We start from the raw sequence: 15,494 nt of genomic DNA, 5'->3' as shown, positions 1-15,494 counted from the left end.
TAAAACCCCAAACAGCAAGCAATGCAGGTGTAGAAGCACGGTGGCTAGGAAAAACTCCCTAGAAAAGCCAAAACCTAGGAAGAAACCTAGAGAGGAACCAGGCTATGTGGGGTGGCCAGTCCTCTTCTGGCTGTGCCGGGTAGAGATTATAACAGAACATGGCCAAGATGTTCAAATGTTCATAAATGACCAGCATGGTCGAATAATAATAAGGAGGAACAGTTGAAACTGGAGCAGCAGCACGGCCAGGTGGACTGGGGACAGCAAGGAGTCATCATGTCAAGTAGTCCTGGGGCATGGTCCTAGGGCTCAGGTCAGTTGAAACTGGAGCAGCAGCACGGCCAGGTGGACTGGGGACAGCAAGGAGTCATCATGTCAGGTAGTCCTGGGGCATGGTCCTAGGGCTCAGGTCCTCCGAGAGAGAGAAGGAGAGAATTAGAGAACGCACACTTAGATTCACACAGGACACCGAATTGGACAGGAGAAGTACTCCAGATATAACAAACTGACCCCAGCCCCCGACACATAAACTACTGCAGCATAAATACTGGAGGCTGAGACAGGGGGGTCAGGAGACACTGTGGCCCCACCCGAGGACACCCCCGGACAGGGCCAAACAGGAAGGATATAACCCCACCCACTTTGCCAAAGCACAGCCCCCACACCACTGGAGGGATATCTTCAACCACCAACTTACCATCCTGAGACAAAGCTGAGTATAGCCCGCAAAGATCTCCGCCATGGCACAACCCAAGGGGGGGGCGCCAACCCAGACAGGATGACCACATCAGTGAATCAACCCACTCAGGTGACGCACCCCCTCCAGGGACGGCATGAGAGAGCCCCAGCAAGCCAGTGACTCAGCCCCTGTAATAGGGTTAGAGGCAGAGAATCCCAGTGGAAAGAGGGGAACCGGCCAGGCAAAGACAGCGAGGGTGGTTCGTTGCTCCAGAGCCTTTCCGTTCACCTTCCCACTCCTGGGCCAGACTACACTCAATCATATGACCCACTGAAGAGATGAGTCTTCAGTAAAGACTTAAAGGTTGAGACCGAGTTTGCGTCTCTGACATGGGTAGGCAGACCGTTCCATAAAAATGGAGCTCTATAGGAGAAAGCCCTGCCTCCAGCTGTTTGCTTAGAAATTCTAGGGACAATTAGGAGGCCTGCGTCTTGTGACCGTAGCGTACGTGTAGGTATGTACGGCAGGACCAAATCAGAGAGATAGGTAGGAGCAAGCCCATGCAATGCTTTGTAGGTTAGCAGTAAAACCTTGAAATCAGCCCTTGCTTTGACAGGAAGCCAGTGTAAGGAGGCTAGCACTGGAGTAATATGATCAAATTTTTTGGTTCTAGTCAGGATTCTAGCAGCCGTATTTAGCACTAACTGAAGTTTATTTAGTGCTTTATCCGGGTAGCCGGAAAGTAGAGCATTGCAGTAGTCTAACCTAGAAGTGACAAAAGCATGGATTAATTTTTCTGCATCATTTTTGGACAGAAAGTTTCTGATTTTTGCAATGTTACGTAGATGGAAAAAAGCTGTCCTTGAAATGGTCTTGATATGTTCTTCAAAAGAGAGATCAGGGTCCAGAGTAACGCCGAGGTCCTTCACAGTTTTATTTGAGATGACTGTACAACCATTAAGATTAATTGTCAGATTCAACAGAAGATCTCTTTGTTTCTTGGGACCTAGAACAAGCATCTCTGTTTTATCCGAGTTTAAAAGTAGAAAGTTTGCTGCCATCCACTTCCTTATGTCTGAAACACATGCTTCTAGCGAGGGCAATTTTGGGGCTTCACCATGTTTCATTGAAATGTACAGCTGTGTATCATCCGCATAGCAGTGAAAGTTAACATTATGTTTTCGAATAACATCCCCAAGAGGTAAAATATATAGTGAAAACAACAGCGGTCCTAAAACGGAACCTTGAGGAACACCGAAATTTACAGTTGATTTGTCAGAGGACAAACCATCCACAGAGACAAACTGATATCTTTCCGACAGATAAGATCTAAACCAGGCCAGAACTTGTCCGTGTAGACCAATTTGGGTTTCCAATCTCTCCAAAAGAATGTGGTGATCAATGGTATCAAAAGCAGCACTAAGGTCTAGGAGCACGAGGACAGATGCAGAGCCTCGGTCCGATGCCATTAAAATGTCATTTACCACCTTCACAAGTGCCGTCTCAGTGCTATGATGGGGTCTAAAACCAGACTGAAGCATTTCATATACATTGTTTGTCTTCAGGAAGGCAGTGAGTTGCTGAGCAACAGCCTTTTCTAAGATTTTTGAGAGGAATGGAAGATTCGATATAGGCCGATAGTTTTTTATATTTTCTGGGTCAAGGTTTGGCTTTTTCAAGAGAGGCTTTATTACTGCCACTTTTAGTGAGTTTGGTACACATCCGGTGGATAGAGAGCCGTTTATTATGTTCAACATAGGAGGGCCAAGCACAGGAAGCAGCTCTTTCAGTAGTTTAGTTGGAATAGGGTCCAGTAAGCAGCTTGAAGGTTTAGAGGCCATGATTATTTTCATCATTGTGTCAAGAGATATAGTACTAAAACACTTGAGCGTCTCTCTTGATCCTAGGTCCACGCAGAGTTGTGCAGACTCGGGACAACTGAGCTTTGAAGGAATACGCAGATTTAAAGAGGAGTCTGTAATTTGCTTTCTAATAATCACTTACCTTTGATCTTCATATGGTTGCACTCAGAAGACATTAATTTATTCAATAAATGTTCCTTTTGTTCAATAGTCTCTCTTTATATCTGAAAACCTCTGTTTTGTTCGTTTTCTAAAGTAATCCACAGGCTCAAACGCAGTCACAACAGGCATACAACAAATCCAAATTGTATCCGTAAAGTTCATAGAAACATGTCAGACGATGTTTATATTCAATCCTCAGGTTGTTTTTAGCCTAAATAATCGATAATATTTCAACCGGACAATAACGTTGTCAATATAAAAGGTAAACAAGAAAGGCACTCTCTCGGTCGCGTGCATGAAAAAGCTCTGACACGGTAAGGTGCACTCATTCAGACTGCTCTTACTTGCTCATTTTTCAGAATACAAGCCTGAAACAAAACGAAAGACTATTGACATCTAGTGGAAGGCATAGGAACTGCAATTTTATTCCTAAGTCAATGGATACTGTAATGGCATTGAATAGAAAACTACAATAACAAAAAAATCCCACTTCCTGAATGGATTTTTCTCAGGTTTTTGCCTGCCAAATCAGTTCTGTTATACTCAGACATTATTTTAACAGTTTTGGAAACTTTAGAGTGTTTTCTATCCAAATCTACTAATTATATGCATATCCTTTCTTCTGGGCATGAGTCGAAGGCAGTTTAATTTGGGCATGCTTTTCATCCAATATTCCAAATGCTGCCCCCTACCCTAGAGACGGGTAATTAACTTCTTATCCGGTGAAATTGCAGAGCGCGAAATTCAAACTCCAGAATTAGAAATATTTAACTTTCATAAAATCACAATTATAATACATTACAATACGCTGTGTCAGATTTCAAAAAAGGCTTTTATGGCAAAAGCACACCATGAGATTATTTGAGGACAGCGGTCCCCGCATACAAAAGCATGAAAAACATATTTCAACCAGGCAGGTGCGCCACGAAAGTCAGAAATAGCGATATAATAAATGCCTTACCTTTGATCTTCTTCTGTTGGCACTCCAAAAGGTCCCAGATACATCACAAATGGTCCTTTTGTTCGATAATGTCCTTCTCTATATCCATAAACTCAGTTTAGCTGGTGCGCTTCAGTCAATAATCCACTCAGTTTGCCTCCTTCAAAATGCATACAAAATGAATCCCAAACGTTACTAATAAACTTTTCCAAACAAGTCAAACAACATTTATAATCAAACATTAGGTACCCTAATACATAAATAAACAACATTTAAGACAGAGAATCGTTAGTCTTTACTGGAGAAAAATATCAAAGAATGTGCGCTGTGCTCTCTTCCACGCGCTTGGAAACACTACTGCCAAAATGGGAGCCACCAAGAAAAACTACAATTTCTGGCTAATTTTTCCAAAAACCAGCATGAAACTCTTTCTAAAGACTGCAGTTCCTAGGGCTTCCACTAGATGTCAACAATCTGGGAGGATTTTGCCTTGTCATAAAAGTGACCGCCATTGAAAACGGTGGTAGGCTGAACATTTTATTTGGGATGGTTTGTCCTCGGGGTTTCACCTGACATATCAGTTCTGTTATACTCACAGACATAATTTTAACAGTTTTAGGTACTTTAGAGTGTTTTCTATCCAATTATATGCATAACCTAGCTTCTGGGCCTGAGTAACAGGCAGTTTACTTTGGACACACATTTAATCCGGATGTGAAAATACTGCCCCCTACCCAAGAGAGGTTAAAGAAAAAAACTCTTCTTCCAGTATGGGTTAAGTAATCGCTGTCCTGATATCTGGGAACTCCTTTTGTTCATTAGAGACAGTGGCAGAAACATTTTGTACAAAATAAGTGACAAATAACGCAAAAGAAATCACACAGTAGTACAATTTGGTTAGGGGGCCGTAAAACGTCAGCCACCTTTTCCAGCGCCATTCTTCAATTATTTTCTTGGGGCCCTTCATTGCTGTGCCTCGATACAATCCTGTCTTGGGGCCCTATGGACAATTCCTTTGACCTCATGGCTTGGTTTTGCTCTGACATGCACTGTCAACTGTAGGACCTAATATTGACAGGTGTGTGCCTTACCAAATCATGTCCAATTAATTTAATTTACCACAGGTGCACTCCAAGTTGTAGAAACATCAAGGATATTCAATGGAAACAGGATGCACCTGAGCTCAATTTTGAGTCTCATAGGAAAGGGTCTGAATATTTCTGTTTTATTTATTTATACAACCTGTTTTTGTTTTGTCATTATGGGGTATTATGTGTAGATTTAAAGGGGGGGTGGGGTGATTTAATCCATTATAGAATAAGGCTGTAACGTAACAAAATGTGGAAACGGAGAAGAGGTCTGAATACTTTCCGAATGCAACTGTAGCTTTTGGGTTGTTTCTGGATATTGCCATCTTACTACTGCTCTTAGCTGGTAGATCTCTCTAGTAAAGACTGACGGTGTAGCCTAATACCCCTTTCTCTACCGTGCCAACCAAGATTGTACTTTGCTGGCTTAGATATTTTCTTTTCACATTGTACTTTCCAGCACAGTTCCAACAACTATGGTGGATGCATAATCAGGCAAAGTACAGCTTGGGTACAGGGCTCCACAAATGCTTCTAAATTGACTACCCAACCTCTACCAAGGAAAATGTCTGCAAACTGGGAAAATAAACAGTGCCTATACTGAGCCAGGGAGTTTGTGAATTTGAAATCCTTTTGTATTTCGACTCATGAACCTCTGCAAGCTCTGTTCCAATGACATTGGCCCATTCAGAAATGGTTAAATGTAATGACGTCCTGACTTGGTGTTACTTTCTATCAACATAAAAAAGTTTGAAGACCAATTTTGATGACCTTTTCTGTTTTATTTTCTAGCTTCATGGGTAAATGTAGCCTTACCCACATCAACCTGGACCCCATACACACATGCTAAAGCTGTTGGTGAGTATTTGGTCCAATTGTTTTGCATGCAGAGACAAACGTGACAAATGTAGCCTAACGAATGTAGACTTTTGCCTTAATCTTGATATGGTGTACTCTCCTTGTACAGCTAACATTTGATCACCAATACCCACTTCTACCAAGGTATTTTAATGAACTGTATGTGGTATCAGTGTGTGCAATATTCAATATCTGTCATGTATATGTATTCTCTTTCAGGATTGGGTTTTGGAAAACAGTGTTCCCAGGTCACCTGTGGAGGTCGAGCATGGCTCAAGGATTTAACACTTGTTTTCGGAACCTTCCGCCATTGTCATCGGATTCAAGGACTTTGAATGTGCCTTTGGATTCTGAAGATAGTTTGGCGCACCACCTTGAAAGCCTCATTGAACATAATGACCTTTCCAACACCGTGGTTTCACCGGAAAACATTTCCTCAGACTTGAACTTGAGTTCAAACTTTTTCTCAAATTCCAATACTAGTTCTGATTTTGTACAACAGAAATACTATGATGACGTCGTTTGGCAAGATGAGGGTCAACCAGTACATCATGAAGGTCAGTTTAATCATACAAGCAACAGCCTCTTTGCCTCAGCTAGAGCAGCCAGTTCAAGTAATTGCCTCTCAACTTCAGGTGCAGACCTAAACCCCCCTGATCTTAAACAAGAATGTGACTTATTGAACCCTTCCATTCCAGAGGACTACTCAGATGTTAGTAGCTGCTCAGAGTCCAATGTTGACAGGAAAGGGCCTTTTTGTGAAATGTTAAAACATGGTTCAAATGATTCTCCACTGGTTGCAGATGACGAGAAGGAAAATGAATGTGCATGGAAGAGCCCAAAGACCAACACAGGTTCCCCAGAAAGCATGTCTACAACAGAGAGTGAGGTAGAGGAAGATCAAGATGAACCACCAGAGAAGGAAAAGGAGACATTCATGATGCAAGAGAATAAATACTCAGAGACCTCCGGTGCTCCAGAAAGCCTATCTGTTTCAGAGGACGAGGGAGAAAAGGATCATCTGGATGGAGAAGCACATGAGAAAGATGAGACTTGCATGGAGCAAGATGATCAACACACAGACACTCCCTCAGGTGGTGAAAAAAGTTTGACTGCCTCAGTGAATGAGAGAAAAGAGGAACTGGATGATGAAGCACAGAATGCGGAAGAGGGATGCATGGAGGAAGAGGATCGGTACTCAAATGTCAGTAACCTAGAGGGCCAAAATGAAGGAACCATCATTAGTGAGAGCTTTAAAGAGGAAGAGCATTCATTATCCCAAGGAACTGTGGACTCGCAGGGTATCGATGCATCCAATGCTCAAGATTCTGCTCACAAGCTGAATGATAATACCTGTGCCTTTGAATATCAGGATTCAGTTAAGGATAATGACTCTTTAAATGTTGCTGGTCAAGAAAATGGCAAAAGTTCCTCTGTCATTTGTGGATTAGGCCTAGGGGTAGCAATCAAACGTTTGAGTCTTGTTTGGAATTCCCTGAAAATCAATCGCTGAAAACTAGATTTCAGGAGATTGTTGGTAGTGGCACTCAAACTACAAACTCAACCTATGAAGAAAGTGCAAGTGATTCCCTTCGTGGAAGTGAAGGGAAAGAGGATCACAGTAGCTTTGATTTTTTGGAGCGTTGTTTAGGTCTGAACAACTTTGGAATTGAACAGAAGTCCTGTATTGAAAATGAGTGGCTAAGACCTATCGATGAGTCAAATGTATCGTCTTGTTTGGAAGAGGACCAGGCATCCCAACAGAACCTAATGCGCCAAATCGAGCCACCAGACCTTGTGAGAGCTGGTCTTGAAAACACAAGAAAGACATTTCATAAAGTATTCACAGCAGATGATGAGCAAGAACCCCCAGTGCTAAGTGAATGCTATGGTGAACCATTGTCAAGAGAAGATTGTATGGGTGACACCGAGGGTAATCAGGAAAGGGGAGACCGGGTCTATTGATTCAACTGAGTTGAACCAGGAGGGAGGAGATTCAACTATTGATAACATTGAAGACGAGAGGGATTTTGAGGACCAAGCAACTCAGTTGAAATCCTCGCTGTATATGAGGAAATGCATGCACCCTATTGTACTGCTCAGGAACTCTGAACTAAAAAATGACACAGGTGGGGCTTATCAGTGTGCAGCATGCCAACAGGCTACACAAAGTATAGACCATCTAATTGAGCACCACCATTGTAACCACTCTGAGAACAAATTACATTTCTGTCAGACCTGTGGTACTTACATGACATGTGATTCACTAGCCAAGAAACATCAGTGTGGTATTATTGATGAAAATGCACAACTCTCTTCTAATATGAAACCCCAGAAGAGAAAATCAACCGGGCATGCTTTTCACAAATGTAGATACTGCACACATACATTTTACAGACTCTGTGATTACAACAAGCATGTGCAGAGGCACTCGGGTAGAACTGAACATAAGTGTCATAGGTGTGGCTGTAACTTTTCACAATGTCGTAGTCTGAACAGACATTTACGTGAAAAGAAATGCCAGCGTCGAAGTTCACAAGTTCCTGTTAAACAGATTCAAACAACCCCACGTATCAGCATTTACAAAAAGGGAACTGTACATCCATATGTCCTCCCACCAAACAGCCCCTATGCCAATCTTCCAGATTGTTTTGTGAAACTGGTGGACATTTGCAAGGAGCATGTTTGTCGTCTTTGTGGGAAAAGCTTTGCAAGCAGTGCAAAACTCTACAAGCATGGATACAATGTACATCATACAAAAACCAGGTCATATAAGGTTCGGCCTAAGTGTCAGAACACATACAGATCATATAAGTGTCAGAAATGCCTGATGACATTCAATTATTCAAGCAATTTTAGCAGGCACAAGAAAAGATGCAAAGGAGCTGAAATGAATGAGAAATTCAAGTGCCCTCTTTGCCCACGCCTTTTCAAATATTCCTACAACCGGTCCCACCATTTGCGTGAGCAGTGCATTAAAGACTTTACACAGGGAATCTCAGGGAAAGTTGACATGAAATTTCAATGCCCCTTCTGCACCACCACCTTTACTAATGCTTCTAACCGACATAGACACATACGACTGGTGTGCCTCAAGGAATATATACACAATGAGACTTCAAGGACCAAAGCTGAACGCCAGGAAAACATGGCCCAGAAAGAAACACAAAAGCCGCCACTGAAAACAGCACTGAATCAAAATGAGCCGGGTCTCAAATGCAACTACTGTCCGGCCATTTTTGCTCATTCTTCTGGAAAGTACAGACACATGAGGAAACATAAGTTGTTTGAAAACACTGGAAAAAAGATCAAGTTCGGGTATACAAACATAATTCCAATTTCTAACAAGTCCAAGGCTAGTATTGAGGAGCCCAAAGACGGTCCACTCTCCAGTGAAGCCAGCAGCCAGCCCTTTTCCTGTATCTTCTGTGGAAAATGGTTCAATACTTCATATTCCCTGAAGAAACACATCTGTAGTATGCACATGGGTGACAAACCATATCGCTGCCTGGAATGTGGAAAACGTTTTGGGAAAGAAATCCATCTTGTTGCTCACAAAAAAGTGCACCAGCGAAGGATACAGTGTACTGTTTGCAAGAAGATACTTCCTACCATTGGGGACTTGATTCAACACAGGCAATCTCACATCAAAAAGGGCATGCTTCAGTGTCCAGACTGCCCATCGCAGTTCCAGTACCCAGTGTATCTTCTTCGACATATGGCATCACATCACAAACTTCAGCAAGAGCAGCCACTCAAAGAGAAAAAACAGAGGCACCCTCAAAACTTGAGCCGCTTGGGTCCTTGCCACCAGTCAAAGAGCAGGAAGAGGGAGAAAAGTTGGGGTGCCCCATATGCCCAGAGGTCTTTCACAGTGGCACAGAACTGAGTAGTCACTGCCTAAACCATGCATCGGAGTCCTCTTCAAGTCAGTGTCCGTTTTGTAAACGCCTCTTCTCTTCCCGCACATCTTTGGTGCGTCATATACGCATTCATACAGGAGAGAAACCATTTTCTTGTCAGAGTTGTGGAGAATCTTTTAGTCGAAAAGAATATCTCCAGTTGCACCAAGAAAAGTGTCCAGGTCCACAAAGCAAACAAGAACTGCCCACTATCAAAGAAAGTGAAGATGTCTCATCGAAATCTTTGGTGACAAGAACAAGGAAAGTATACAAATGTTCATACTGTCCTCGGGAATTTGAAAAATTGCCCCGTTTATTACTGCACCACAATGGCCACATGCAAAATACAGTAACCCCTGTCCAAAATGTGGTAAATGTTACAGACAAAGGCGCAAGTTACATGAAAGACTTTGCAATGGCTCAAACATAAAATCTATAGAGCCAGTGAGCACTGTCTGGCATCCTTGTAGGAATTGTGGGAGGAAGTTTTCAAGAGATTATAATCGAGATGTCCATGAGAGGATTTGCAACGCTGTAAAGCCCTTGCAAAAAAACACCAGCAATTCTGGCAACTCAAACATGCATCCTTGCAGGAATTGTGGAAAGTACTTTACAAGGAGTGATAATCGGAATTTCCATGAGAAGACTTGCAACTCTGCCAAGCCCTTGCAAAAAAACACCATAGAAATTAGGACCAGTAGCAGGGACAAGTTGCAGCACAAATGCCCCCACTGTCCAAGCAAGTTCAAGTACAGAAGTTTTCTCCTGAGACATATTGGGTCACACACTGGAGAAAAATCATATCCATGCATGCACTGTGGTCACAGCTATGGAATCCAATCACGATGCTTACAGCATGAAGCTTTCTGTGATGGTGTTAATAGACAAAAGCCACCAAGCGCCAGCCTTAGTGAATATAAGTGCAATATCTGCACAAAAATCTTCATGAAATCCCGAAACTTAAGGCGGCACATCCTAACGCACACAGAGGTAAAGCCATATCGCTGTAAAGCCTGTGACAGCTGTTTCTCCAGACATGATCATCTAAAACTGCACCAGAGTCGCTGCAAAGGGAAAAGACGACGTTTAGAGGTTCGCATTGCCAAAGTTAGTCTTGCAGATGTTGGAAGGGGCTGGCAAAATAACCTGAACATTACCGATTCAGGAAAGCAACAAGGGTTTGACTGCAACATATGTTCAAAGATCTTCCCCTCTCACAGCATTATGTCCCGACATATTGCCATGTCGCATGCTATAAGAACCGTCAGTTCATTTACTCACGAAAAATCACTGAAGAGACACATTGGTGCATGTCAAAGATTTTACGCAAAAACAAAGCTTTCAGAAAAGCTAAATGTTACAAGCCCACCATCTAGAGAGACAAACAGACTTCTACAGAGGATCCAGCTGCAATATAAAGACAAACGCAAATTCAAATGTACCTTTTGCCCTCGCCTTTTCAAAAGTGGTGAGCAATTGAGGGTGCACACCCGCTTGCATACAGGGGAGAAACCTTTTGGATGTTCTAATTGTGGTGAAAGATTTATCCGTAGGGACTACCTGCAGCGCCATTTGAACAGGTGCAAAGGGGAACCTCTTGACAGAGTGCTTTGTGACAGATGTGGCGACGTATTTTCGCAAGACGAACTCGAGAACCATCAACTAACATGTGTTGTCAAGTGTAAATCACCTGCCCGTAGTCGAACTGAGTCCACTACTCGCAGTCCCCCAAAAGGGTTCTCCTGTGCTAATTGCAGTGCCCGCTTCCTGCTGTTCTCACAGCTCCAGCAACACTTTCTCAACACGCATAGAGACACTCCTGCAAATCAGGCTTCACCTCTAGAGGAGCAGTTGTCTAGCATGGTGAACATAAAAGAGGAGCCTATGGATGAAGGATATGGTGACACTTGGCAGAATAGTGATAACAATCTCATGCTTGATCAAGACGGTGATCCAAACGATATGAACAAACCCATTAAATGTCCACAGTGCAACTTGCACTTTGGAAATAAGGGTGGATTTTCCAGACACATGCGTACACATTTAGGAGAGTACCCATTCAACTGCAAGAAATGCAATAAAGGCTTTTGGAACAAAAACTTATGTCGGAAACATGTAAGGAAATGTAGACTTTTAAAGGTCACGAAGGAAGAAGTTAACACGGACTCTGTAATTACTTCAGAGCTGGATCCCACTCTTAAAGAGACTGTCCTAGTCTTCGACCAAGGTTACAAAACAACAGGCACTGGGGTTTTGCAGACTAATTTCTCCTGCAAAGATGACTTGAAGGATTTAACACTGCAGAATTCCTCTGGAAATCAAGGCAAAGGAAGATCTTCCCATGATAGAAGACATAGTGGTCAACAAGTCCCAGGCAACAAGTACCAGTGCTCAGAGTGTGATAGAAGTTTCACAGATGGGCTTCTGCTCATCAGCCATTTAGAGGACCATGGGCGGGAGGAGCTAGAAAGAAAAAGAAATTCTGCCAGCCTTGTGGTAAGACGTTTGCTAATCCTTCAGACCTAGCAAGGCATATGAGAGGCCACTGGAATGAGAAGATCTTTTCTTGCCCACAATGTCCACAGACTTTTCCCTGTCCTTCTGACCTTGACATCCATAGAACTTGTCATGACTCAAATAGACCATTTGTCTGCAAAGAGTGTCAACAAAGGTTTTGGACTAGTCAATCTTTAGAAAACCATCAAAGCCAAGCTCATTCAAAAGAACTAATTCATACATGCCATGTCTGTAACAAGAACTATTCAATCAGAAGTTCACTTGTTAAACATATTAGGATGAAGCATCAAACCCAGAAGAACATGGATGTTGTTATCCACGTGAAGGAAAAGGAGACTGCAGTGCCAGAGAAATTTGACATGGACGTTGATGTGGATGGAGGAAGTAATGCAAGTAATGATGAAGATGAAAATGATGCTAATGAAGACAATGACTCTGACTCTGCTGACTACTTCCCTGCCATGTCTGTGGGAAAACGTTCACCACATCAGAAAGCCTTGAGGATCACCAACGCTGTCACCTCGGTGAAAAACCTCATGAGTGTGCAGAATGTGGCAAATGTTTTTTCCAGGCAGGGCAACTGCAACAGCACCTTCGGAGCCACAAGTCTGAGTATCAGTGTCAAATATGTGGCAGAGGCTTTGTCTCACTCTTTGCCTTACGCAAACACAAGCATACTCATGGAAAGAGCCGTCAACACCGTTGCTCCAAGTGCCCGCTCAGCTTCACAGGGCCCTCGCAGCTGGCAGAGCACATGGGCACCCACCGTGATGACAATTTCCCTTGTGATATATGTGATCGCACATTCTCCTGCAAGATGAGTCGGGCAGAGCACCGGAAAATCCACACTGAGACAGAGGATGTTCCACCAGAGAGGACTGCATCCCCCTCTCATACAGCCTCTTCCTCTACAATGAAACACCTTCAATATCGTTGTGGGGTTTGTAATGAACGTTTCAAAGAACCAGAACAACTGTCTGAGCATGGGTGCCTGGCTGCCAGAGAGCGACCTTATTCATGCCATGAATGTAATAAGCATTTCTTGCAAGCGTCTCACTTAAATAAGCATGAGCTCAGTCACTACCAAATACCACAATCATACGTGTATCGGTGCAATCAATGCCACATGAGTTTCAACTACCGTCACAATTTTGTCAGTCATTTAAATGAACACGGTGACGATGAGGCTGCAGCAGAAGCTCTGAAAGGAGGCTCAGTGACAAATGCTTGGGAAACTGTTTCAGAGAAGAGAACCATTTACAAATGCCCAATTTGCCCTCACAGGTTTGCTCATGCCATAGAATTGGCAAGTCACCTTTCAATACACTCAGAGAACACATTTGCTTGCAGTGTTTGCAAGTTGACATTTCCCAACAAAAGCAAGCTTGAAGAACATGAGCGGAGCCATCTGACTGCTGCAACACAATACGAGTGCACTGAGTGTGGTCAGAGCTTCTTGGGTAGTGATTTCCCCCAGCACCACTGTGCACGTCGGCAACATGCTGTTATAGACCATGAACGCCCACATCTGTCTAATAGACAGTCAATGGAGGAAGAGCTGGATGTTGGGGGGGACTTCTTTAATTGTACTGTCTGCTTAATGCGATTCTCTTCTCGCGGTAGTCTCCAGCAGCATCTAAACAAAGAGCATCACAATGAACGGCCATTCAAGTGCCAGTCTTGTGGAAAGACCTTTGCTCTGAAGAGATATCTCAGAGACCATGAGCGAAGACAACATAAGTTTGGCACTGAACGAGCCCATCCGACATACAAAGCCACAGACAGTGAGAGCCAGTACAAGTGCTCAGTTTGCCCCAAAACATTAACCTCGGCACACGACCTGTCATTGCATATGAAAGTGCACACCGAACAGGAATCTGGAGGAGACCACCGTTGTGACATGTGCTACAAATCATTCAGTCGACTGTCTCTTCTCAGGCAGCATCAAGAAAGTCATGTTGGGCAAGTTGTATATGAATGCACAGAGTGTGACAAAGCGTTTGCTTTCCCACATCTTCTAGAGGAACATCAAATGTCTCATGCTGCTGGACCATAAGTATTTTTCCCACCCTCAAAACCTCCCACTTAACTAAATGTAAAAAGACAAGTTGGACAATGGACATAGAAAAGACCTCCTGCCTCACTGATTGATTGTGTTCAATTATCCAATGAACTCAGTCATGTCATAGAAGTTTTCTTTTTCTGGTGCTGTTTGCAGTCAACAAGCAATTTTATGTTCACACTTCCATCTTAATCGTTTAAAGTTTTTGATTGGCTCACAAGATGCTTAACTGTATTTTTACCCCATGTCTTCTCAAATGTTTGGCCTACAACCTGGTTCATGGAAAGGTTTAGATTATATTTACAGATTTCCTCCTATTTTAACATTTTATATCCGGTCAGAACTGCAGTTCATTGATACAATTACCTTTCCATAGAGCACTAATTTGTAATAACCTCCATGTTCAATTGTATATAGTTGTTTAAATGTCTTATGTGCCCTGAATGCAATTATATGTTTCAGTTCACATTACACAAAGTGAAATGTAAGCTTTTGACAATGGAATACATTCCTGACTCTGAAGAAGTGGAATGGGCTGTCATTGACAGTTTTAGGAATCCATATTGACCAGTTTCAATTCTTTTTTTTTTGCTTGCTAATCCATTACTCTGCCTAACCTTCTAAACATATTATCACTTAGACTTTAATAATGACGTGGGATACTTTTAGCCATGTATGATCCATGTAGCTCTTATAAACATTTGAAAACTTTCCAAATCTAAAACCACAGCGTTGTATATTATGTAAATATTACATGATCGTAAACCATTTAAGTATTTGACATGAAATTGACCATTGTTGTAAGCTATTCATTTTCCCTGTGTTAAACATTCTATCATTCATTCAAATGCCTTAAATATGTGTTTTGGATGTAGTAGTTCAAGGGCAACATTTGTTGACATTTTTTCCTTATTGGGTGTTACTTTTGTATGAATGGTGTTTCAATCAAAAGACAAACAAAATAAACCAGTCAACTGGTCATCTGTTGTTGGATTCTTATTGATAACTTTATTTTTAACTGAGTGTATGATTTGTCTTTTTGATTATAAAGTAAGAGGATCTTGAAACTGTAGTTGTCACAAGCAAAATAATGTTTGCTCATGCATTGGTTATATATATTTTTTAGATTTTACACTACATCTTTTGGAAATTTTGAACGGGTAAAATCAATTATTTTTTATTTCAACTTTATTTAACCAGGTAGGCAAGTTGAGAACAAGTTGTCATTTAAAATTGTGAGCTGGCAAATTGTGCCATGCCCATGCTACATACACTGAGTATACAAAACGATAAGGAACACCTTCCTAATATTTCGTTGCACCCCTTGCCCTCAGAACAGCCTCAATTTGTCGGGGCATGGACTACAAGGTGTCAAAAAGCGTTCCACAGGGATGCTGGCCAATGTTTATGTCAATGCTTCCCAT

At 42.3% G+C, this 15,494-nt stretch overlaps 2 protein-coding genes and 1 pseudogene across 2 annotated transcripts in view; all 3 read left to right on the top strand.

Annotated features, from left to right (window-relative positions):
- The window catches only part of LOC135523024 (serine/threonine-protein phosphatase 4 regulatory subunit 2-like), a 33,257-nt gene extending 26,155 nt beyond the window's left edge, over positions 1–7,102 (top strand). The window contains exons 2-4 of the mRNA XM_064949751.1: positions 5,524–5,589; positions 5,809–6,146; positions 6,393–7,102. Of these exons, the coding sequence (XP_064805823.1) occupies positions 5,858–6,146; positions 6,393–7,102 (999 nt within the window). The 5' untranslated portion in view covers positions 5,524–5,589; positions 5,809–5,857. The remainder of the gene's footprint in view (positions 1–5,523; positions 5,590–5,808; positions 6,147–6,392) is intronic.
- A 375-nt stretch (positions 7,103–7,477) lies between these two features.
- LOC135523023 (zinc finger protein 675-like) lies at positions 7,478–9,926 on the top strand (annotated as a pseudogene).
- On the top strand, positions 9,926–15,049 carry LOC135521996 (zinc finger protein Xfin-like). The gene is given in 3 exon segments (XM_064947857.1): positions 9,926–11,970; positions 11,973–12,458; positions 12,461–15,049. Coding segments are annotated over 3 exon segments (3,990 nt in total). The 5' UTR covers positions 9,926–10,070; the 3' UTR covers positions 14,065–15,049.
- The last annotated feature ends 445 nt before the right edge of the window (positions 15,050–15,494 follow it).

This window comes from Oncorhynchus masou, chromosome 30, assembly GCF_036934945.1.
Source record: "Oncorhynchus masou masou isolate Uvic2021 chromosome 30, UVic_Omas_1.1, whole genome shotgun sequence".
Taxonomy (NCBI): Eukaryota; Metazoa; Chordata; class Actinopteri; order Salmoniformes; family Salmonidae; genus Oncorhynchus; species Oncorhynchus masou.
Note: the sequence above shows the minus strand (reverse complement) of the source record. Positions and strands in the feature narration are given on the sequence as shown.